Source organism: Hoplias malabaricus, chromosome 1 (genome assembly GCF_029633855.1).
Source record: "Hoplias malabaricus isolate fHopMal1 chromosome 1, fHopMal1.hap1, whole genome shotgun sequence".
NCBI classification, from domain to species: domain Eukaryota; kingdom Metazoa; phylum Chordata; class Actinopteri; order Characiformes; family Erythrinidae; genus Hoplias; species Hoplias malabaricus.
In genome coordinates, this window is record NC_089800.1 from 7,199,882 (window position 1) to 7,223,889 (window position 24,008).

General features: G+C 39.2%; 1 protein-coding gene across 6 annotated transcripts in view; it reads left to right on the top strand.

Moving 5' to 3' along the window:
• rims2a (regulating synaptic membrane exocytosis 2a) overlaps nucleotides 1-24,008 on the top strand; it is a 190,394-nt gene that overhangs the window by 106,564 nt on the left and 59,822 nt on the right. For 3 of the 6 annotated variants that reach the window (XM_066645245.1, XM_066645234.1, XM_066645263.1), the window contains 10 exons: nucleotides 1,738-1,868; nucleotides 2,375-2,546; nucleotides 2,798-2,951; nucleotides 5,181-5,249; nucleotides 7,867-8,005; nucleotides 10,594-10,701; nucleotides 15,142-15,333; nucleotides 17,993-18,102; nucleotides 18,536-18,568; nucleotides 22,412-22,480. In XM_066645245.1, coding sequence (XP_066501342.1) covers nucleotides 1,738-1,868; nucleotides 2,375-2,546; nucleotides 2,798-2,951; nucleotides 5,181-5,249; nucleotides 7,867-8,005; nucleotides 10,594-10,701; nucleotides 15,142-15,333; nucleotides 17,993-18,102; nucleotides 18,536-18,568; nucleotides 22,412-22,480 — 1,177 coding nt within the window. Of the gene's footprint in view, nucleotides 1-1,737; nucleotides 1,869-2,374; nucleotides 2,547-2,797; nucleotides 2,952-3,347; nucleotides 3,375-5,180; nucleotides 5,250-7,866; nucleotides 8,006-10,593; nucleotides 10,702-15,141; nucleotides 15,334-17,992; nucleotides 18,103-18,535; nucleotides 18,569-22,411; nucleotides 22,481-24,008 lie in introns of all 6 variants that reach the window. The other 3 variants (XM_066645209.1, XM_066645255.1, XM_066645225.1) reach the window with 3 other exon arrangements.

Consider the following 24,008-nt stretch of genomic DNA (forward strand, 5'->3'; position numbering starts at 1 on the left):
GGCTGCATCCTGTTTTTCTGTTTGCTTGTGTAATATATATTCCTATTATTTCTTTTATTGCCTTTGTTTACTATCATCGCAACTATTATGACTTAATTTTTCAGCATATGATTTTGAAAGCTTGAATCATTTGCATGATCTGAAGCAAAATATTTTCAGAGACACAGCTGTTGCCCAACACACAATTCTCTTTACGAAGTATGATCGTACAGTATCGTTATAGAGGAAACAATCTTATTTATTTCAGATACTCACATAGGGCAGGACTGTGTCTCTTTAAATGCTGTAGTGTTTAAGGGCTGATTTTTGCAAGGACAAACTAATTTGGCTCTTTTTTCCTGTGTAATCTAAAATTGCATGGAGCCTTTAAACATTCCAGCCTTGGTGAAAAATTGGTTACATCTCAGTAAAAAACCTAAAGTCTTCGCAGAATATTTTTGTGTATCTTTAAATAACGTTAAGTTACGTTATGTATTTGTAAGTTCTTTATACTGAGCACTTTCCATGTTGGATTTCACAGTACAGGATGAGACTTTTCTCGAAGGAGTGAAGATATTTTTTGATTGTGCCTTATTTCCCAAAATTCATGCAAGTTTTCTAATAACGTAAAGTGTAAAAAAGTTATGAATTGGTTGTACACTGTGAGGCAGGGAATGGTAACAATCAACAGATAGTTAGCTCTGGTGGGGGTGACTAGATTAGCAGGTAAATGGACATACTGCTAGCATCAGTATGTACATATTTTGCTACATATTTCAATATTCATTTCAAACGCCCTGTTTCCCCTCTATTTTGACTTAGTAATTCTACAATTGTGTCTGGAATTTTCTTCTAAAAAGGGCTGCAAAACAGCAATACTATTGAACATAGGGTACACAGATTTGAGTGAACACATCTCACCTTTGAGCGCATACATATTGAATGCCGTCCCCTTCTGCATGCCTTTACACAGAAGTCTGAATATTCTGTGTTTGCCGTATTAACTATGGGCAAAGACTTAGAAGACTTGGTGTTTCTGTGATTTTTCTTTTTTTTTTCTTGTTTGTCATATCTTCTGTGCGTTTATCAGTTTGTCTGACTTCTAAGTGTGTTTCTATGTTGTCCATACTTCACGTAGTGGGGTGCTTGTCTGCTGTGTGCCACTGCATGAGGAACCAACTGCTGCTATGCATTCAGACTCCTGCCCCATTTGCCTTGTTCATTTTGGGGCAGATGTGGGTTTTACATATTGTAAATGTAATTCTATATGTAGCTGGTGTATTTAATAATAGTATCTAAAATATTTTAGTTATAGCAAGAATGTTATGCCTTAAGGAAAGACAGTTGCGCATAATAATAGTAAAATACTATTCATAAAAAATGAAAGTGTAATTGTATTAAATGAATAACAGAATCATATTAATGCAGTTAAAAAAATTACTCCAGCATTTTTCATTCTGATATCTACTGCATTGTATTGATGATTACCACAGACACCATTTCAGTCTTTCAATAATGATAGAGATTTAACTCCTGCTCAGATTTCTTTGTTCTGAAAATACGTGATCACTGTGGAAGAACACAGATCATTACGAAAAATGCTGGACTATTTCTTTTCTTATTTTTCCTTTGGCATGATAATCTCTCAATGCGTCTTTAAACATGCACAAACTCTTTAGACATTAGAAGCACTACGCAGATTGCAGGCTTTCAAGGCTCTCAGTATCTTCCCCTAAAAGTTTGTCGATTTTTGTGCAGGTCAAACTCTGGTACGATAAAGTGGGCCATCAGCTCATCGTCACCATCCTGGGAGCCAAGGACCTGCCTTCACGAGAAGACGGTCGGCCGAGAAATCCCTACGTCAAAATCTATTTCCTCCCCGACAGAAGGTAAGGTTAGCGGAAACTTAGACGTACAACCAGTGTTGGCTTTAGAATAAATGTGTTCGGCCTGCTAGAGTTATGCCATGTATTGAGTGTGATCTGGGACGTGGGAGTGTTTAAACTTCACCGTGTAGCTGTTTCCATTAACAGTGTTATGAATCTTTTGGGAAACCCAGGGCTTTGTTTGGTTCATTTATTGAAGCTGACATACTGTTCTGCTGTGAGAACATTGACAACTTGATCGTCTAATGGTTATCAGAGCAGCTCTTCTAACAATAATGAAGCAAAGACCGTCAGTCATGGTTGTCTTGTTTCTGTAGTGCTCTGTGGAGCCCTTAATGTTGCACAAGTTTCTTTTCAAAGATTTTAGAAAACAAGAAAACCTGAAAAGATTTTGTATCAATGGATTACAACATGGTTATAGAGGCTAGAGACATCTGTCATTCTGTGTGTCCCAGCGTTCTTTTTGCCGTGGTGGTAAATAAAAACAGTTTGAATTATTGTTCCTCCAGCGACAAAAGCAAGAGAAGAACAAAAACAGTTAAGAAATCCTTGGAGCCCAAATGGAACCAGACTTTTATGTACTCCCCCGTGCACCGGCGGGAGTTTCGGGAGCGCATGCTTGAGATCACACTCTGGGACCAGGCACGCGTCCGTGAGGAGGAGAGTGAGTTTCTGGGAGAGGTGAGTGATCGCCACGCAGCTTAGAGATTCATGAATGGCTGGTTTCTTTCAGCATTCTCAGTTCTCTAGGCCTGGATTAGCATTTCTTTGTACTTCCCCCCCTCCCACCCAGCCCAGTCTTATAGAAGGAGTGGAACATCCAAGCCCCACTCAGCTGCATGAGTGTACATGAAAAAAAATGTACTGATACTGTAGGTTGTGTACTTATTGTAGTGTACTCAAGGGTTAAACAAGTGTGTATCCTCTGTTAGATTCTGATTGAATTGGAAACAGCGCTGATGGACGATGAGCCCCATTGGTACAAGCTGCAAACGCATGATGTTTCCTCTGTGCCCCTGCCCAAGAGCTCCCCCTACCTGCAGAGAAGAACAATGCATGGAGACAGCTCCTCACGAAGACTGCAGAGTATGAAGCATTTCTTTGATCTCATTTTAACAGTTTTTTTCAGATTCATTTTACGCTTGCATCATTAAATAAGACTTGGATACAGAGCTATACAATAGACGTGAAAGTGGGAATTCACCCTTATTGATTATCCTACATTTCACATATTTTGAAAAACATATTGATATTGTCTGTATTCTACTACTGTATCTATACTTTTGTTTTTGTGTATTCAGTGTGTTGTTAATAAATGCTAGTAGTAAATGTCTTAATTCCTTCACAGTTGTCTATTATGGCTCCCGTAAATCCTAAAGGTCTGTTATGACAGGCTTGGTTGGCCTTTTCTTAGAGTGAAGCAGTGTGAAATAGTTGGCCTGTTTTTGCATCACCTTTCTCTTGACCTCATTGTCTTTGCAGCACAAGGCCCGATTTCCTATAATTCAGGTAAAGACCACTGCATGTCCACTTCACTCCCTGCGGGGTTGTCCATGAACTTCTCCTTGTGTCCTGCAGTTAAATATCCCAACCAGTCTTTCCTCTTGCTTCGGTGGAAGAATAAAAAGACACAAAGGATATAAAACAATACATGGCACCATCTCCCACGCTTTCCCACAATACCCTCTGATTCTCCGCAGTTTCAGCAGTTTCAGCAGTGTTGTGTGTTTTTTTTTCTCTTTGCTGCTCTTCTGTCAGAACTCCATCATAGCTAACGTTTACATAACCGAATACCCAACTGACACGCTAACAATGACTGCAAGAAGTGTTTCTGTTTGTCCACTTATTCTGTGTTATTACCTCTCTGTTTCTGGCTGTTCATACTGATGCTGTGTCACATCCTGAAAAACTGAACCCTTCAAACTCTGTCTGGCTGTTAGATGTGTATTTTTTATTTATTTTTTTGTCCTGTATTCATGTGTATCGTATATCTATCTGTCTATCTGTCTGTCTGTCTGTCTGTCTGTCTGTCTGTCTGTCTGTTTGTTTGTTTGTTTTCAGTGCTTCTGTTTTTGCTGTTTTTGTTTGCTGTGATATTCTTGTTGATTTTGTTGTTGCTTTTTCCTCAGTGAGTTTTTATTCTACAGTTTTGACAATACAGTATTTGTATTTGACAAATATGACCAATATGATCAATTTGACAAAGTGGTCAATTGATTTAAACATTTTTAATAAGGTTACTGAGGTTACCTGTCATAAATAATGGCCTTCAGTGTGTGCTCTTGTAGGTTGTGCTCTGTGCACGTGGCAAATGGCAAAATCCATCAGTTAGTTTGCCTTTGTTTTGTTAATTAGCATTTGAGTCAGGTAGAAGCAGAGCACTCATTGGTTTCATTGCATGTTGTGCACTATGCCTCCTGTACATTTAGCCTTGGATTGATCAGACTTCTGTTCTAGAATTAAAGTAAAATTGTGTGTGTGTGAGAGAGAGACATGACTGATCTAAAACAGGAGGGCTAAAAGAGTTTCTGTGAACCTGAGAAAACAGGGAGGTGGAAGCAGAGAGGAAGTGAGGCAGGAGAGTTGCTCACCTGTCATTCTTGTAAAAGCTCGAGTGTCCGTTCAGGTTAAGTTGACTGAGAGATGAACACGGAGGCTAGCAGGGTCTGGAAGGGGCCTCAGCATCTAAGAAGTGTCTAAGTGGAGCTTCTGTACGGCCAGTAACCTTCCCACTCAATCTGAACCGGGCTCTTTGACTGATTGAGCTGCCCGTTCAAAGTGTCAACTCTGAAACCGTCAGCGCTGTAGACCAGGGCAGAAACGCTCCACTCTGTTTATTTCCCATGACAGAAATGGATGGATTGACCGAAAAAAGAAAACAGGAATTTATATTCCCTCTTTGTGCAACGCTCGAATAGTTTGGTACAGAGTTTGCCAAGCTGACAGCAGGTTGGTGAGGAAGGATGTGCTGGATTTTGATTGCCTGTGAATGGTTTCAAATTTGTACCTTGTTTACACCTATAATATGTTACGTGACCAAAAGTATCTGGACATGCGGACATCCGTATGTGCAGTCACTGGGGCCTAAACCACGAAACCAGGCCCAGGTCATTATTCCTCCTCCACCAAACTTTACAGTAGCACTCTTCTGGCATCAGATGATTCCAAATTCATTGGTCAGATTCCTAGAAATCAATTAATTAAGAGTGCAGTGCTGATGCTTGGATTGGGCTGATTAATGTTAGGTTTTTGTATTGCTGCTAGGCTGCTGTGGTCACTGCAGAAATACAGTATCATACTGTTCTCTCCCTACAGGATCTCATAGGATTAGTGACAGTGAAATCTCAGACTATGACTGTGAGGATGGCGTCGGAGTTGTGTCAGGTAATTGCACCATTTTACTATTACTGATTAACCAAACACAAACCGAATGACTGTGTTTATGTAACACGTTTTATACTGAAAGTGAGAACAGAATCACCTCTGCGGACATTAGCGAGTGGATACAATGCTCGTTGGTGAGTGGTGTAGTGATGAAGTGCAAATAACATTGAGGAGCATATTGCTTGTGCATATTGAACCATAGATTCACAAATATATTCACAGCTGTACATTTCTGTTTGTTGACGAGATCACTGTTTACTACAACGGGGGCAGCCGTGGCCTGGTGGTTAGGGAACTGGGCTTGTAACCGGAAGGTCATGACTGAAGTGCCCTTGAGCAAGGCACCTAACCCACAACTGCTCCCCGGGCGCTGTGGCTAGGGCTGCCCACCGCTCTAGGCATGCATTCTCACTAGTGTGTGTGTGTAAATGTGTGTTTCACTGCACGGATTGGGTTAAATGCAGAGAACAAACTCCTCTGTGTGCAAGCACAGTGGCCAATAAAGTGGTTCTAAATCTAATTCTAATTGAGCCAATTGATGATAATATTATGAATCACTGGTAATTACCGTCTTTCATCATGGTCAGTCAAGCAGGGCCATTCAAATATATAGTACATGTGCCATCCTTTTAATGTGTAAAAGCAGACGTTGTAGTTCTCCCACATTAAATGCCTTCCCTTCCCTTAGATGTTGCACACCTACAGTAGCATGTTTGTCCTTCTTACCTCACTTAGCTTCTTCTCTTTTGGTGAGCTTGCTTGCCTGCGTTCGTGGACTAATACCATGGTCATGTGATGGCGGCTGTGGGCTGCTATTGGAGAACAGAATGCAACTTTGAAAGGGGGTTTTGTCACCATTGTATAAAGCTTGTTCAGTTCTGCAACAGTAGCTGTGAAAGAACATATATATGGCCAGAGCTTGGCCAGGTCACCTCCTGCTCAAAGTGATGGATAAGTGCAACATTTACAGTATTCATTGCTGTTCACTTGATCATTTGTGCCATAGGGTGGTTCAGTGATAGTATTATGTCGCAGCTGATCTGGTTTACAGCACTGGATCATATATTCTTTTATAGGCCGCTTCATCCTTCCTCGTGACAAACCTGTCTTCGGGGCAGATGCAACACTCTGAAGGAGAAACACCGCCTCGTGCATACACACGTTTTAAAATTCTGACCCATGCCTTTCTACAGTCTTAAAGAGGGCTGTCCCCATACCTCTACCCCAGCCCCCTCTCTGTATCACTTTTTTTTCTAGCCCCCCTCTTTTTCTCTTACGCTATCTTTCTCGCTTTTCCCCCTGTCTCACTCTCTCTCTCTCGCTCTCTTTGTGTTGCTGGCTCTCTCTCCAGCCATGTACAAAAGTGCTGATTCGGCTCTTCCCCCTGCAAGAGATGATTACCATTCAGAGGAATTATAGATTGCTGCTTTTCCCCCCCCCTCCCTGAGTTGCTGTGGTTGTTTTCAGCTCTGCTGGACTCAGCCAGGTCTGCTGCACTGCACTGAGGCAGTCTGAGATCATTCAGCGTGGGGGTGGGGTTGTGTGTGGGTGGTGATTGGGTATAGAGGTTGTGTGTGGGTGAAAAGAGAGAGAGGTAGCTTTTAGAGCTGGTGTGATACAATGAAAAGACTTTTAGCATTGATTTGGAGGTACACTGTTGTTTCAGCACACTTTGTTAGTTTAATGCAGACATTTCAGCATCACTATCAGTTTCTATATACGGTGTACTTTGTTACTCGGTCGGTGGTGCATTGTATGCTTTGTTATGTAATTAATGGTCTCGGTGGCGTAATTGGTATCATGATGAGTTCATACTACATACATACATGTTAATATATCTGTGTATAACAGCAGGCTTTTTTATTTTGCAGAGTCCATTATTAAACCCTGTTTAGGTTTGGCTGATTCAGTAAAATGTATCACTTGACCTGAGCAGATTGAGTCAGCTGTGTTCACACAAAGTAAAAACAAAGTAAGGCGAAGTGAAAACCACCCAAGCAGGCAAAATCTCCCTTCCAAATTTTCTTTTTAAAGCCGTGGTTATATCTTTGCCTATTTAACGTGTGATGCACTCCATTGGATAGCAGTCAACTTCAATCATGCTAGGCACTGACCTTATCCATGGCAGTGTACTGTGGCTGATGGCTGGATAATGAACTCCTTCCATCTGAGTGCGCACATTGCTCTTGCAGTCATTATTATGGTTTGGGTTGCAAAAGCTGTTTTTCGATTGAAGGCGAAAGGCCAGTCCATTGACTTACATTGACAAGTCCAGTCCTTCACGGAGTAACTAATGTAGGAATTTGTTAACTAAACAGCACTTGATTTTACTGTTTAAACAGTATAATATAAATTTACGTAGAAGACACACAAGAGTATACATTTTGGTAGTGAATAACGAATGGTTGTTTTTATCTGGAAAAATAAATCCATTATGGAAAGATCTCCGGACATTTTTAACAATACTATACAGTTATGTCAGTGAATATGACGGCTTTATTCTGCATTAATCATGTTGTTGGTCATATTAAACCTTTATTATTAATATTCTTTTAAATGATTTGGTGAATATATTGTCTGGATCCTCACTAAGCATAACAATATGTGTTCCCCGCAGATTACAGACAAAATGGCAGGGACCTTCAGAGCTCCACCCTTTCAGTGCCAGAGCAGGTTTTATCGTCCAATCACTGTTCGCGGTCAGCGGACATCAACAGGGCGCGCTCACGGTCGCCTAGCGTTCCCCCGCCTCAGAGGTACGGTCACTTTGTCTCTCTGTTACATGTTTCTTTTTACTGTTCACCTTCCTCTTTTATTGTGTTGTGAAATATACAGAAGTATTCATACAAAAATGTTCAAATGGCTCAACAACAATGAAGTAGTTAGATACATTTGGATTTGGATGCTTCCATTCATTTTTGCTGTAATATTTTGGGTTGTAATTGTTTTGATGGTTGAATGAGTGCTTAATTTACTTTTCTGTGTTAACTCCTTAAGTGCCAAAACCCAGATTATCTTCTCTAATCTCCCTTAACGTATCAGCCAATAAGAGACCCTTTATAGAGCAATTACTGTAGCATGAACGGGATTCTGTTAATGTGTTATGGTGGTAATGTAATAGTGTTCATGTGATTCAACTGGATGATTTATTTTATTTTATTTTATTTTATTTATTTATTTTTTTCCCAGCAGAAATAGCATGTTATTTATTTCTTTATTTGTGTTTGAAACCTTTTTTTTTTCTTTGTTTTAGTGACTTTTTTAAAATTCATGTTTATGGTGATTGTTTTTTTACTTCTTTCCTCTGAAATGTGTTGTCAATTAATTATTTCTTAAATACCATTTCTACAGAAACTTTAAAATGAGTATTCTACTATAGTTGTGATTTGTATATTAGCAGTATATGAATGTATTATAATTTTATTATAATACAATATATTGCACTGGCATTTCAGTATGGGAAAGATACGCATCCTTCCCTCTGAAGTGGTTTTGTGATTTGGGTATTTCACTGCTGGTGACTGTGCTTTGCCGGACTGTGCTACATCCACTGGTCTCTGCTTGGACCATTTTGGCCCATTGTCTCACTTAATCGCAGAGTGGATGGGCCCTTTTTCCCATCTTTACCTCAAATCCCATTTCTCTCTTCCTACTCTCCTCCTCTACCCTCTGTTCTTTCCATACGCCTACAGTCATTTTCTCACCCTACCTCGAACCAGACACAGTCAGCCTGTTGATCATCAGCAGAAGGAACTCAGGTAGATCTTTCCCCATGTCTGTCCTACTACCAACCTAACCACATGGTGGACCATCAGGGTTTCTCAAGCCTGGAGTTTAAAGAGGTCAAATTAAAACTGAATTTCAGTTTTCAATATTTAATCAATTAAAGAAGTCAAGTTTTATCCCCTTTGCTTTTTTTTCTACTTCAAATTACATAAGTACACAGTGATACTGTAAACAGAGACTGCACATTCACACAGTGAGTTATATTTAAGGTTTTAAGTCAATACATTTGGGTCTGCTTTTTTGAATATTCAAATTGATTTGATGTCAAGAAGTGATAAAAACATGGGAAAATACGTTTAGTTCATACAGTATGAGCTTCGTTCCTTCCGGTATGAAATGTGCTAAATCAGTGAATCATAAATGCATTTTTAAACCATTTTAATGAAAATCCACCACCTGTTTAGCATCAAAACCCTGACTTTGAGAAACCCCCCCCAAGAAGCTTATTTTGACCACTGATGCTAACCCTAAAAATAAAAAAATATATATATATATTACGTTATTCTTCCTCCTTCATCCTACACTCAACGCACAGCTGTATATATTTATCTGTGAAGTGAAAATATATACACAGGCCTTCCTCATGTGTTTTTTGTGTAGCTAAATGGTGAGCTACTGTATAGACTTTTCATAACATCATTAGATTCAATGTCATTGACAATCTCCTTTCTCTCACAGAAGACATTTCATCTCCACTGTCTTAATTAGTTGTGATAAGTATGAAAAGGTTTAAGAAAGTATAAAAAATACAGTACTTCACCAACTCCTCAAGCATTTTTTGCTTGAATTTTAAGCATACTATTAGGTCTTTATATCATGTTATGTGAATCCCCAGCCTATAGTATGCTGCATCCTTCCTGAAGTTGTGTGTTTGAAAAGTTGTCCAGCAAAGTTAACACTCCGCTTTGAATGTTCTGTGTATATGTGAATCCCACAAAATATGCTGTATGTACGCAATGAAGTATTTATTATTATTATTATATGGAGTATTTTTTCAAGGAGCAAATTTGTATTACATATTTTCTAATATGTGTGACACCACTGTAATTTAACCATGAATGGTGCCCTAGAAGTTTCAATATAGGTCAGGCAAGAGACCTTCTGGCAGGGAGATCCTGACCCTTCTGGGCTGATCAGATACTAGAGAGCGCTAATGAAAACATTCAAATGAAATGAGAAGCATTTCAGCCTTGTGTCATATTTTAAATGCATTTCTGATCCAGTTACAGGACTTTCCACAAGTGCCTAATAAACATTAAATGTGTCTTGAGCCATTGACTTACACTCAAGGGTTATAACTTTCAGCCTCAGGTAAAGAAAGGACTAAAACTGATTACATTCCAATCAGTGTGGTAAATGAACTAAATATTCTAAATCTATTTGTTGTAGTTAAAGTTTAAACAAACAGTACATAGTTGTAGCCATTGCGCTCCATTTGGTGTCCTTCACTTAGGAGTCTCTTATATGCAATCCTGTCTTAAGTAGCATGAAATGAACAAGCTCTCCCTAACTGGGGCTGGTCAGACCTCAGAGTCTCACCTCACCTTCTTTCCGACAGCCGAGGCAGTTACTTGTACCCCATCAATCGAGAAGAAGCAGTCAGGTTACTGCGCTCCACTAGGATGGCCCGGGCCTATTCTGAAGGAGCCTACAATGACATGGAGAGGTACCTATACTGAAGTCTGTTTGTGTCGGCCATTTCGTTGTTCGTTGTTCCGTCCCAAATTCCAGCATTTTTTTTGTAATTGACCATGCAAGATGGCGAGATACTTGAGAGAGCATGTCACCATACAGTGCCTTTTCTGCTCAACAGCAGACCTTTTTTTTTATTATTATTTTTTGGCCAAAATCAGTAGCTGGGCTGCTGCTTTTTGATGACAGTTTCACGTTCTGATGTTTTCATGTCAGGATTATACAAGGAATTTGTATTGTAAATGTTGTATGTGTGCTGTAGCATAGCAACTATTTGGGAGGTGAGGGGGGACTGGCAGTTGCACAGGCTTTTGTTGACTGGGTCCCCCACATTTTTGGGGTTTTTTTTGGATAGACTTTTCATAACATCATTAGATTCAGTGTCATTGACAATCTCCTTTCTCTCACAGAAGACCCAATTTCATCTCCACTGTCTTAATTAGCTGTGATAAGTATGAAAAGGTTTAAGAAAGTATAAAAAACACAGTACTTCACCAACTCCTCAAGCATTTCTTGCTTGAATTTTAAGCATACTATTAGGTTTACATGACTCATCTGTAGCTATTTAGACTTGTCTACAGTACTGTGCTAGAATAAAAATACATATGGATAGATGTATTATTATAGTTTGTGTTACAGGTGTGTTGTTTACGTTAAATATCAATTTCCTGCAGTTCCTAACACTGAAAAATTTAAGCTGGTGTTTTAAAACTGAATTTGATTGATTTTTGCACAGTGCTGTGTGCAAGTAAACAGGCACATGACCTTGTCATTTATTATTCACTGAATATAATACAATTCTAGTTCTAGTTAAGCCACTATCTGTATCTATGTTCTGGCCTTTCACCCATTGCCCAGTACATCTGACTCCCAGTGTAAATCCTATGATTGATTCACTGAGCCCTGAACACTCTCCACTGGATCTGGAGGATTTATGTAACTGATGACTGCAAGATTGTCTTCGTTCCTTACTGATGACCTGCACAGAGACTTCTCTCTATAAACCAATTGCCACATCAGTTTCTGTGTGTTTAACGGCTGCTCAGTAGGACATTTACTGTATTGCAGTCAGATTGGTGAATACTGCAGTTACACTAAATGCAGTGTATATTCAGAACACTTTGATATAACAGTGTTCGGCCTGTGTTATAGTGAACAGATTTCTTTGCTACTGTAGGACCATGTTAATCATTGCAGGAGAAAAGGATATTGTTTATGGCTCATTTAAAGGCTGATGTACATATTTTGAGATAGCAGTATTGTGAAATCAGTACTGATATAACAACTAACAGGCCATAGACCTTCTGTGTATCTCACACATAATTTCAGGTTATCACAGTTTTAGCTGTGCTATTTGGGCACGAGTTTCTTTCTCTGTTTTCCTCTTTTGTTTTTTCCCTGCTCTTCCATCTTGGCTCTCACTGCCATCTGGCTGTCAGTCAAAAATGTTGAGCGGTGCGCTTTCTTCCGAGTGGAATTTGATGTGTCATCAGAAACGCAGGGGCACGGTTGAATTACACTGTCAAAAACTGCACATCTTCTCTGAGTGGTGGCCCCACTCTGCGGAATAGTGTGGGAATTATTCTGAAGAGCTTGTTAAGCCTGGAGAAAATATTACAACTCTTGCACTGTACTGCAGTTAGGAATCAGAAACATTCTAGGAGGGAGTAAATAAAAAAAGGTAATGCATGTGTAAGTTGCATGGCAGAAAACAGCCTCGAGATAAGAGTCAAGGATGGAGGCGGGAAACCCTCTGTTCCAATAGACCTCTTGTTTTAATGTGCTCTTGATGATAGTCATCTGCTTTTACCCCTAATGCAACTTCTAATGCCATCTCAGATGGCAACTTAATACTGTATGCGTTCAGTGACATTTGTAAGATGACCTCTTGGACGGGTTGTTTTACTGTAAATATAGCATTTAGATATCCACAGCAATACTTCCCAAAGAAATGATTGCATGCTGTCACTTTTCAAACCTCAAAATAGTGACAAACCTCTGTATGCACTTAGATTTGTTTACAGTTTCTGGTAAAGATGTAGAATTGTTGCAGAGGTTACCTCATGTTTTCTAATACGTTATTTGGTAGATGTTAGATGCTCGATGCAAAGGAAGTGATCTTTTAATGAGCTCTATTCAAACAAATAAGCTCTTTTAATGTATATCTTAAGATGCTAAATAATTTTGCAATGCTAGTTATTGAAGTTGTGACCTCATTATGTTAGGGCTGTCCCGAATACCATTTTTTGGGCTTCAGAGCTTCAGCCGGGATATTCAGTGAGTATCCGAATACTCGTAGAGTGGGTTGGTGTATATTGTTGTCATTAACACAATCCACTTCCGACCCCTGCTTTAATATCCCTCTCTCCAGGCTGCAGCGTGGCTCAAAGCGCGGCTTCACTCGCTAACCTGCTAACTAGCTCGCTAAATAAGAGCACAGAGTATACACAATTCAACCAGTTTGAGTGGAGTTGCTCTAATTTCTGGCACAAAGCTGACAAAATGAACTGTGGTGTCGCCTTGCTTCATTGTAAGTGTGTAGTTTTAGGATGTTAGGCTGTTTTATGTGACTGAGTTTTAGGCTTCATACAGGTGGAGCGGGGAGAGCACAGTAAAAAACTGCTGGAGCCTGACCGTGTTAGAGTGTTGCCTTTATCGATAACTACATTTATCCCAAAATATCAGAATCTCAAAATTAGAAACTGAATACCCACCGAATGAACAAATATCTGAATACCCGAATATTATTTTTATTATAATAATATATAATAATATAATATATAAGCTGGGGTAATAATATTATATTAGTAATATTATTACCCCAAATTATTGCTCAGAATAATTATTACGCTAACTCGTACGCTACACGGTACCACTAAGGGCACAGAATGTACACAAATAAACAAGAGATTTGAGGTGTAAAGCTGACAAAATGAACTGTAGCTTTGCCATGCTTCATTGTAAGTAGGTTCCTGTTGGGTGTTGGGCTGTTTTAGGCTTCGTTCAAGACTTTCATGTTGACAAGGCTGAATACATGTGGAGTGGAGGGTTGCTTTTATTGCCACATTTATCCAAAAAAAATCAAAACTATAAACCGAATACCTACCCAAGGAACGAAAATCTGAATATTCCAGGCCAGCCCTACATTATGTACGCATACAATAGAAAATTTCGTCTTTCATTTAATGAAAAAAGCTTACATTTCTGTTGGATTCTGAGACGAACAGAGAAAAGTAATTTTTGGAGTAACACTTGCCATGTGTGTAGTTTAGCACTGCAGTACAAGAATTGTATAGCTAGTGCTCTGTGTGCATTGTTTAGCTTTTGGCAATACCCTACATATCCATTTTAGTAAAAGATTATAAAAATGATATGATTAGTTTGTTAAGCTTTTCCTTTTTTTCTTTAGAAGCAGATGTTTATGAACTGTGATTATATTCCTTCCATTTGACAGATGAAGTAGATATTGCTGGACAATTTTTCATACACTTTAAACACCCTGTGTTTTTGTACTTCACTTTGGTGTCTATTAATGTCTTGTGTTGTGATGTCACATGGTTAGTAGTTTAGGTCACTGTGCTTTTCAGTGTTAGCAGTGCTGAAGTTCATTATTATAAATCTATGTGTACTGTCTTGTTTGTGTTTAAACAGCATTTTGTATGTGTTTATCCTTTGTGTTTTTGTTTCGAAGTTTTCACATGTCCTTCTGTTTTGCTGAATATACGTTGACTCACTCACTCAAATTGAGCTGAAAAACAAAAGGAGAAGAGATCTTGAAATGACTGTGAAAATGAATGTTTAAACTGTGATTTATAAAATCTGAAAATGCCCAGACAGGGAAGAAATGCTATGAACTGTTTATGAACTGATGTAGAGTGAGGTTTAACTATGGTTTATATATGAGGACGCAGCATTGGTTTGTCAAGACACACAAGTATACCTGTCTTTCCAACAGGTTTTTTTCATCAAAAACTTTACATAGCTAGGTGTGAATTGAAGCTAGTAGGGACCAGCTGGTGTAATCTAATTACCGTCATGCTTACTGGCTTCTACTAGCATTCGTTCATTATTATTATATTCATATTTCTTAAGACATTGCCTTAAATCTAGCCAGGTGTGTGTTACAAGGATACTCTAATAATACAAAAGCCTAGTACTCGTAAAAATACTCACAATAGACGCTAATGTGTGGTTTGTTTTGAAAGTTGATTTGTGGCTTTTTTTAAAAATGTTTTTAGAAAACACAGCACATCACACCCAAGACTGAACAGCTCCATTCCGTTCCAGAAATGTGTTCTGTTGACCTTGATATAATTTTCTCCATTTGGTTCCTTGGTTTGCACCCTTACTGTCATCCCTTATTCCAGTGAGCTCCAACCAACCTGTTTCCCCTTCCTCCATAACATTCTTTCAGGAATTACGGTGCGCTGGACAGACACGAATTTCACCACAGGTCCCGTTCGGCTGACCAGAGGGCCGCCATGGAACGGCCCATGTACACCCGCTCCCGCTCCACCGAGCGGCCCCCTGACGGCCACCACATGAGATCGTCCATGCCCACCTTGCCATCCGGACACTCCGCGCCACCCTCCCCCGCCTTAACGAGGTGACCCAGACCAGAGCAGCTGACTCTACCTGCTCAGCAGCCCCAACCAATCAATAACAGTTCACCATCACCCTCCTCGCTCCTCCCACTCAGTCAACCAATCACTCACCCACCCGTTTTTCTGTTCTACAGCAATGCTTTTCCCTGTTTTGCAGCAGTGCTTTTACTTTTGCACCAGCCCACGTAGCCAACAAGTAGTATCATTAGATACTAACATCCTTCTTGTAGTTTCTACGTGTTTTGTTTTTTGTTGTCTACACACACCACTTATATTCAGACTGAGTATAATGGTGTTGAGTCTCCATTGATGGTTCCTTTACTAACATGAACAAATGTATGATTTCATTTTTTTTGTTCCATTTTCTATTTCTATTTGGTGTCTCATACGATTTATTTCCTCCATTATGAACAATGAAGTTAAATGCAGCTCATTTTTCTTGCAGCAACAAAATGGGAGATACACTTCAACGTGCCAAAACATTTTTTTTTGTACAGATAGTACTCTCAGTATTTCTTTGTTTGATTTGATAGATAACTTGAACTGTACTTGAATAAATGTAACATAGTTTTGCTTGCATGCTCTTTCTTTAGTGCTACACTGTTTCAAGCTTCATGATAATACCTTTATTTGACAATATTGTGCATATATTCTCATTGTTTTTACTCACCAACTGGGGAAGCTTAATTAATGCTAAATAATCATTGTTGTATTGACTTTGAGCACTGTGATACAATACGTCAGTGCCAGTTAAGTTACCTGTTATTTTGCTATATGCCATTAATTATTTAGTCAAAATCACACACACACACATATATATATATATATATATATATATATATATATATATATATATATATATATATATATATATATATATATATATATATATATATGTATCTATATGGGGTACAAAAAGTCAAATATTAATGCTTCTTAATTTCCTCAGAATTTTGGCAGTTTTCCTCCCTTTGTTAAAGTCCTTTGTTAAAAAGGGTTGCCAGCACAAGCATGCTGTTCCTGTTTCTGTTGCCTCTGCCTCTCAGCATCCTAAAGGCTGTGCATGGCCTTTTTCAAATCTATATATATGACCCTACATATATATAAATGATTGCAAAAAATCATTTTCAGCAGACACCTCTCAAATCTTTCATTGTCCTCATTCTGAAGGTTCAAATGTCATACTATACTTCTGTCTTTAATAGAAAGTATGTGTGCATTTATTTCTAATGAATTAGTAATACACTGTTTAGGCAAAAGCAGATTATTTCAAATAATGCTGTTAATTCAAACTGCTGTTTAAGTGTTTTTTTTTTTTTTTTTTTTTGGTTGGTTACGAAGCCCCTAAGGTGACATGGTGGGTTTATTTAGCAAGTCGTGGCCACTATAAAGTATTTTGAGGCCACGAACTAACATTTTCAGGCCAGGAAATAATATATTGAGGCCACAAAATAATATGTTGAGGCATAGCAGCTGAACAACCACACAACTAACCTTTGAGATTAAGTCTAACACCAGACTGCAGTTGGTTATCGTTAATGCACATTGCCTTGAGGTTCATGGATGACATGGAAAAGCAGTGCGAATTAGAGAACTTTCTCCAGGAGAGATCTATGGAGGAGAATAACAAAAATGTTCAGAAAATCAAATAGCAAAAATGGTGGAAGACAAGGTAAGTTTGTACAAGTTTTGTCAGCGTGCGCAGTCATTTCATGACCTCAATTTACTATTTTGTGGTCTCAATATATTATTTCGTGGCCTCAAAATACTATATTGTGGCCTCAATATATTATTCTGTGGCCTCAAAATACTATATTGTGGCCTTAATATATTATTTTGTGGCCTCAAAATACTATATTGTGGCCTCAATATATTATTTCGTGGCCTCAAAATGCTATATTGTAGCCTCAATATATTATTTCGTGTCCTCAAAATACTATATTGTGGCCTCAATATATTATTTCGTGGCCTCAAAATTGTATATAGTGGCCACGACGCTAAATAAACCCACCATGTCACCTTAGGAGCTCCGTAGATGGTTATGTATTAGACATTACAGTTTTAATGGGAATAGAGAAGTAATCATTAAAAATAATGAGAAATGTATTAATCATTATTAAAAGATTATATCTTGAGAATTTTAAGTTTGTGTCAAGTAAGTAATTCTCATTTCATAGTTCTCAGCCGTGGTTCTGGAGTACTCTGCATTTTCTTTTCATAGCTTTTTGGCTCTTATTTGTGTCATTATGTCTTTGTCATTTGGTTAGTTTTGGAATTGGTTTGGAGCAGCTAAAAAGAGATGAGTGCCTCTAAGAGTCACATTTTAAAGCAGGGAGATTGTGCAGACCGTACAGTCCTGTTATATATGGTAGGCTTGACTTAACTGAACAGCCTTAACTAAATTAAAACATGTATTGGGCCCCCACAAAGCAGGTTAATTGGAAACGTGCACCTATAACACTACAGCAATGTTACTCCAGGACCAGGAGAAAGATGAGAAATGATAGAATATATTACATTATTTTAAACATGGCATAAAATATGCTGTACGTCTACAAAATAGTTTCTCAATAATTACTCCAGTTTCAAATGACTAGAAACAATGGAATTACTCAAATGTAGAAATACCTACTTTAATGAGATGCTGTTTGTGTTTGGCAGGGCGCACCCACGCAGTGGATCAGTCCAAACCAGTCCCACGAGCACGCCCATGAACAGCAGGAAAGGACGGCAGCTACCACAGCTGCCTCCGAAGGGAACGCTAGAGAGAAGTAAGTGATTTTACATTTTAACTCTTTCCGATGTTTCCAAGACAGTGAGGCTCCTTGTGAACAAAAACGTCTGGACATTTTTGGAGAAAGCTGAATTCAGCCTGGTTTGTGTGGTATATATCAGTATTTTACATTTTACATAAGAGTGCTTTTCAAAGAATATGTTATTTTTATAAGTTTGATCATATTTTGGGGTGTTTGGAGGTTATGGGAAATTTGGTAATAATATCACAACATTGAATATGCCATTTCCAACACTGCTTTTGGCCCATTCATTTTTCATGCCCTAGGCTGTTTAAGTGTTTGGTGGCACACTTAGTTGCACTGGGGCCATGCATGGTTTAGTGTGTTAGCACTAGCCAGTGCATGGGCACCGATTTTTTTTTTCTTTCTTTCATGACCTTCTTCTGGTTCCCTCTCGTTTCTCTCCCAGACGATGGACGAGAAGAAGTCGAAGCATATCCAGGTCTGTAGCCTGCTTGTCTGGGTTTAGCCTCTCAGATTCAGGTTCTGCTGTGCGCTAAACCCATCTGCAATAGCCATGAGCCCTAATTCTGCATGCAGGACCTGAAGATTTTTATGTTTCCTGCCCTAACGATGTTTACCCTGAAAGAAATAGCTGTTCAAACGCAAGCATTAAGGGATGATGTTTGCTTACTCAGAATAACACTAGTATAATTAAAGGTATAATTGAATAAGCATGCTAATGTGCTAATAGAACCTATTGAACTGTAGAGTTAATGTCGCTCACAATTAATGGAATGTAGCATGACTAACAATGAATGAAAGCCAGTGTAATGGCATCTGCCCAAGTTAGATTTCAATCATTATTTTCAAAAAAAAAATTTTGAGAGCCAGGGCTATTGCAGGCAGTACATGGTGAATATGTATGATTGTGAAAAGCAGTGGTATGCTCCTTTATCGATTCCCATTTGGAGCTGTGAACATATCAGTGTTGTGATTAAATAAAAAACTGTAGCTAAACCCCTTAAAGGAGTGATTTTCAGCGTAATTTCTATTTGCTGTATCTGTGGCCCCTGTGAAGGACTGGCGCCCCCTCCAGGGTGTGTTCCTGCCTTGCGCCCAATGATTCCGGGTAGGCTCCGGACTCACCGCGACCCTGAACTGGATAAGAGGGTTACAGATAATGAATGAATAAATCAATGAATGTATCTGTGGCATAAGGGCAAGGATTCTGACATGTTTCTCTGTTGTTAGAAAACTGAAAAGTCAATGATTCAAAAAACACATTCGAAAATTCAGATGCAGCAGATAGAGATTAGTTTGAAAGTGATCATTCCTTTAAATCCTTTTAGAAATGACTTATAGAATGGAGGCTGTCTTGGGAAATGTGCATGTGGATATAGGTGTCTCTGTTTTTCCGCTGGTGTCATTAGGTTGCCTCCGTAATGTTGGGTGTCAGTACAATGCCGTTGCGCTTCTTATTTGTTCATTATTAAAATTAGTTCCCTGGGGGGCAGTCACTGGGTTTCTCGAACAGTCCCTCAGCCTCACAACCACCGCCTTGAGTCAGTCCTTTGAAACATGTTGTGTTTAGGAGGCGAAAAACGACAAGGTTGCATTTTCTAGGACAATTAGCTTTGTACCGATTGGAAAACCCTGTGTTGCATGAATATGTGAATGGGAGGCTGAGAGAGAGAGAGATTCTCTGCCTTAGGGGCTGTCAAATCCCTGAGAGAAAACCTTTCATCACTGTCAGAGCACGTGAACGTTCAGCCAGCCAGCGCTACCAGCCCCGGCACAGTGTGTGTGCTGCTACATCACTGTCCTCCAATACTTAATGTACAGTGGAGATCCTGTACTAACGTTCTCTGCACATATCACTATTGCATATTAAAATACTGTCTTTGAAATTGCTCATACAGTTTTTAACCTGTTATGTGTCCATGGTAGGATTGGGCTAATATCGTGTTGAAATTAATTTACGTAATTAAAGGAGGGTCACACAGCCTTTCGTCTCTTTCAGTCAAGTGAGCATTTTATTGCAGCCCGTGTAAGTGATCTCCAGATCAGATGCTTTTAAATGTGGCACGTGCCGCACAAAATAGGCTTCTTTAATCAGCTTAGCCTTTCACACCAGCGCATAACCTGCCTAGGGCCTATATTGACATGTGATGGATCCTAAAACTCAGGGATTCATCTGATTGTGTATTCCAGTGTTTTATAAAACATGAGGCTTCGTTTCTCTACGCCACTCTATATCCACTACGCACCTCTATTATTCTGGCAACATTTTGGACCCCTCTGGTTCTGTGGCAGAAGAGAGACGAGCCTTGCTTACATTTTGGGGACGTAGGCTATAGGTGCACCATTTTATTTTTCGTTTTGTTGGCGTTCCTTTACGACAGGGGGCCCATATTTTTACCTTAAGATCTATTTTAATACGACAGTTTGGTGAATTTAAAAGTTAAATAAAATAAATTCAGGTCAACCTTATCTACCTGGAGTGGTGGATGTCTGGGTTGTCGACATTGAACTGCGACAGCTTTTTCATTGCATTTTAATTGCAGCAAAAGCCGTTTTTTAGTTTGTTTTACTGGACCAATTTTCAAGCAGGCTTCTAAGTAATCATCGATGAGTGTTGACTGATATATGGACTTTATTTAGTATTTTTTTCACATGGCTGACTCACGTAATTGAAATACGGCAAAATCGACCAACGTGCGCAGTGGAGTGGTCAATGACCCCTAAGTGACATCTTTTCTGTTATAGGACATTGTTATTTATATTGACTACCATAGATTAGAAAGTCAGTGGTTAAATGAAGGCAACAACGTAAAAAAGGCAACAACAACAACAACAAAAAATGCATCATATGGTAATGTACATGATCTTTTATTTTTATATTATCACTGGTTGAAATGATTATCAGGCCAAGGCTAGTCCATGGTATGGCCAAAAATTACGATGTGGTTGGCATGTGTTTCATTTTGAAATTATTTGGTAACACTTTTTTTTGCATACAGCAGAACTGGTTTCATGAAATGACTTAGTTAGAGCTTACCAAGCTGAAATCCTAGACTTTTCTGTGAGTCTTACTGAGTGATCTGGGCTCGCAGCTTCAGAACAGCAGTATGTATTCAGACATAGTAGCTGAAGCTGGTTGTCAATGAATGGAGTTTTGACTCCAGAGCAAGGAGTCAAAACTGCAGCATGGGGTCGATATATGGCTCTTGCTGTCAGGTCCATCAAAGTGACCACTGTGTGCTGGGCAAGGTCAGTGCTAGTCATTTATTGTGCAGTTCACCTGAAAGTGTTCAAACACATTTTCGTTTAACTGTAGCCACAAACAGTTTAGTGAATTACACCTTATATTAAATCCTCAGGCAAAGAAGATCAGTGATTTCTGGCTGAATCAAATATGCATTGAGCATAAGCAAACAAGTAGAGCTGGACCATACGGCCAAAATTTAAATAACATTATGTTTCTTAATTTCCGTCAATACGATATCATTTCGATAACGATATGAACAATAAAAAAGCCACAGAAAAACGGCCAAGAACATGACATCAAACATAAACCTATTAGCTTTGTCAATATTAATATTTTTAAACAAACTTTAAAATTGAGGGCAATGAACTGCCGGCAGCTCCCTGTAATGACAATCAGTGACAGATGCTGTAAGTAATGTACAGGGTGGGCCGTTTATATGGATACACCTTAATAAAATGGGAATGGTTGGTGATATTAACTTCCTGTTTGTGGCACATCAGTATATGGGTGGTGACCATGGCGGCCATTTTGAAGTTGGCCATTTTGGATCCAACTTTTGTTTTTTCAATGGGAAGAGGGTCACGTGACACGTCAAACTTACTGGGAATTTCACCAGAAAAACAATGGTGTGCTTGGTTTTAACGTAACTTTATTCTTTCATGAGTTCTTTACAAGTTTCTGACCACTTATAAAATGTGTTCAAAGTGCTGCCCATTGTGTTGGATTGTCAATGCCACCCTCTTCTCCCACTCTTCACACACTGATAGCAACACCACAGGAGAAACGCTAGCACAGGCTTCCAGTATCCATAGTTTATGTTGGCTGAACTATGTGCTTCTCCATGCACCTTAACGCTTTTTTTAAAATTATTATTATTTTTTTATTTTATTTTTCCTGAACATTTACTACAAAACCTAAGTTACATTTTTAACGAATGGCACAACATCTTGTAGTATTTTGTGTGCATTTTTAAAAATAGATCCTGTTAACATTTTGTTTGCCATGTCCTCTCCATGTGTTATTTGTTTTGCTATTTAAAGCATTCATTATCTTTTGTTCCTGACCAATTCCCAGATGAAGAGGAGGAGTCTGTATCACTGTATCACTACACCCCTGTATCTGAATCATTTGATGGAGAAGCAGGTGTGTCCCACTGATTCTTCACCCACTTTGAGCTCTAAGCTTATGCAGATTAGCTTTTGTACCTGTACCCAGTATATTATTTGAGCCTCTTGACCGAACTAAAACAAAATGCATCTTAACTCCATGCTCCACCAGAGGGCACTGTAAGGTTTCGGAATTGCCAGTGGCCCTAGTCCATTAAGCTATAGAGCACAGGAAACCCAGCTCACACAGCCCACCCCTGGTCTAGCCCTAGCAGTAGCTATAAATGATTTGGTAACTACTATGAAACTAGTAGGTATCTAATGCAGAACAAGCTCTTGTGTTTAAGGAGTCCGTGTGGTGTATTATTTATTTTTCTTGTTCATTTGAATTTTTTTTATTATTATTATTTTGGCTGGAAAATTATAGCATCTTTTTAGTGCCAATGAAAGGAAAAGATCCAGGTTAAAAATCTCATTTTCTCCTAATGTGACACATGGTCCGTGGACCACGGCAGTACACACTGTTGCACCCACACACTCCCGTATTGCTTTGGCGTTCTCTGTGTTTTTGTTGTAGAAGAAAAACACACACTCTCTCACACACACACACACTCACACACTCTCTCAAGCTCACTCATACCATGTTGGCATAGCTAGGAGTTTCTAGCAGATTGCTCTTCCTCTGTCCCGCCATCTTTTGGCGAGTTTGTCCGTATCCTTCCAGTGTCATATGACCGCACTCTTGTGAGTACGTGTGTGTGTGTGTCTAACTCTATCTGCAGCAGATTCTCCAGTTGAGTGCTGACATTATTTCACTCACTATTCACTGTTATTTATTAGAGATGCATTTAAATAATAGTTAAGTGTTCGTTTAAGACATTATCCTGGGAATTAATGTGTTCTGACCGATGCTTAATAGAAGATCAGTTAATGCAATGAGTTTTAATGGCACGCTTCAGCTTCAGGTACGTTATGTATTAAGTGTTAAAGTGTTAAGGCGGTCTTACTGTTTTCCTTGTGTGTCCTCTTATTGCTCTGGGTCTGAAAGGCTATGAGGAAAGGCTTCACGGGCCACCAGCCAACGGACGGAAAGGCAAGTGTAGCCTGCCGTGTGGACTTGCAGTGAATTACTGAGCCTGTGTGTGTTAGGGCCTGACTGATAGACGCTACACGTAAGAGTTTTAGTTTGTTGATATGAAACAAAACCATTGTGTTACAATGATCCCAAATTACAGTGACCCAAGTAACGCTTCTCTACAGTGCCTCAGTTCACACATTCAGTTCAAACAGCTCTGAGTGACACTGTTTGGAGCTTTGGGATTGAATTGAAATGCAGAAAAACAGATGGAATTGCCCTTTAACGTCGCTATAAATGACAGCAATTTCCTAACAGTTGGGCCCTCCTGCGTATGCGTGTCTTTTGTGGTTCCCTCTCTTCTCTTTTCTTTCGCTCCCACTCTGCCTCTCAACGCACTTTCTAGGTCAGTCTGTCCTTTTTTTCTCTCTGGCTTTTCTCTCACTCACTACACCGCTCTCTGTCTCTATCTCTCTCCACCTCTTTGTAT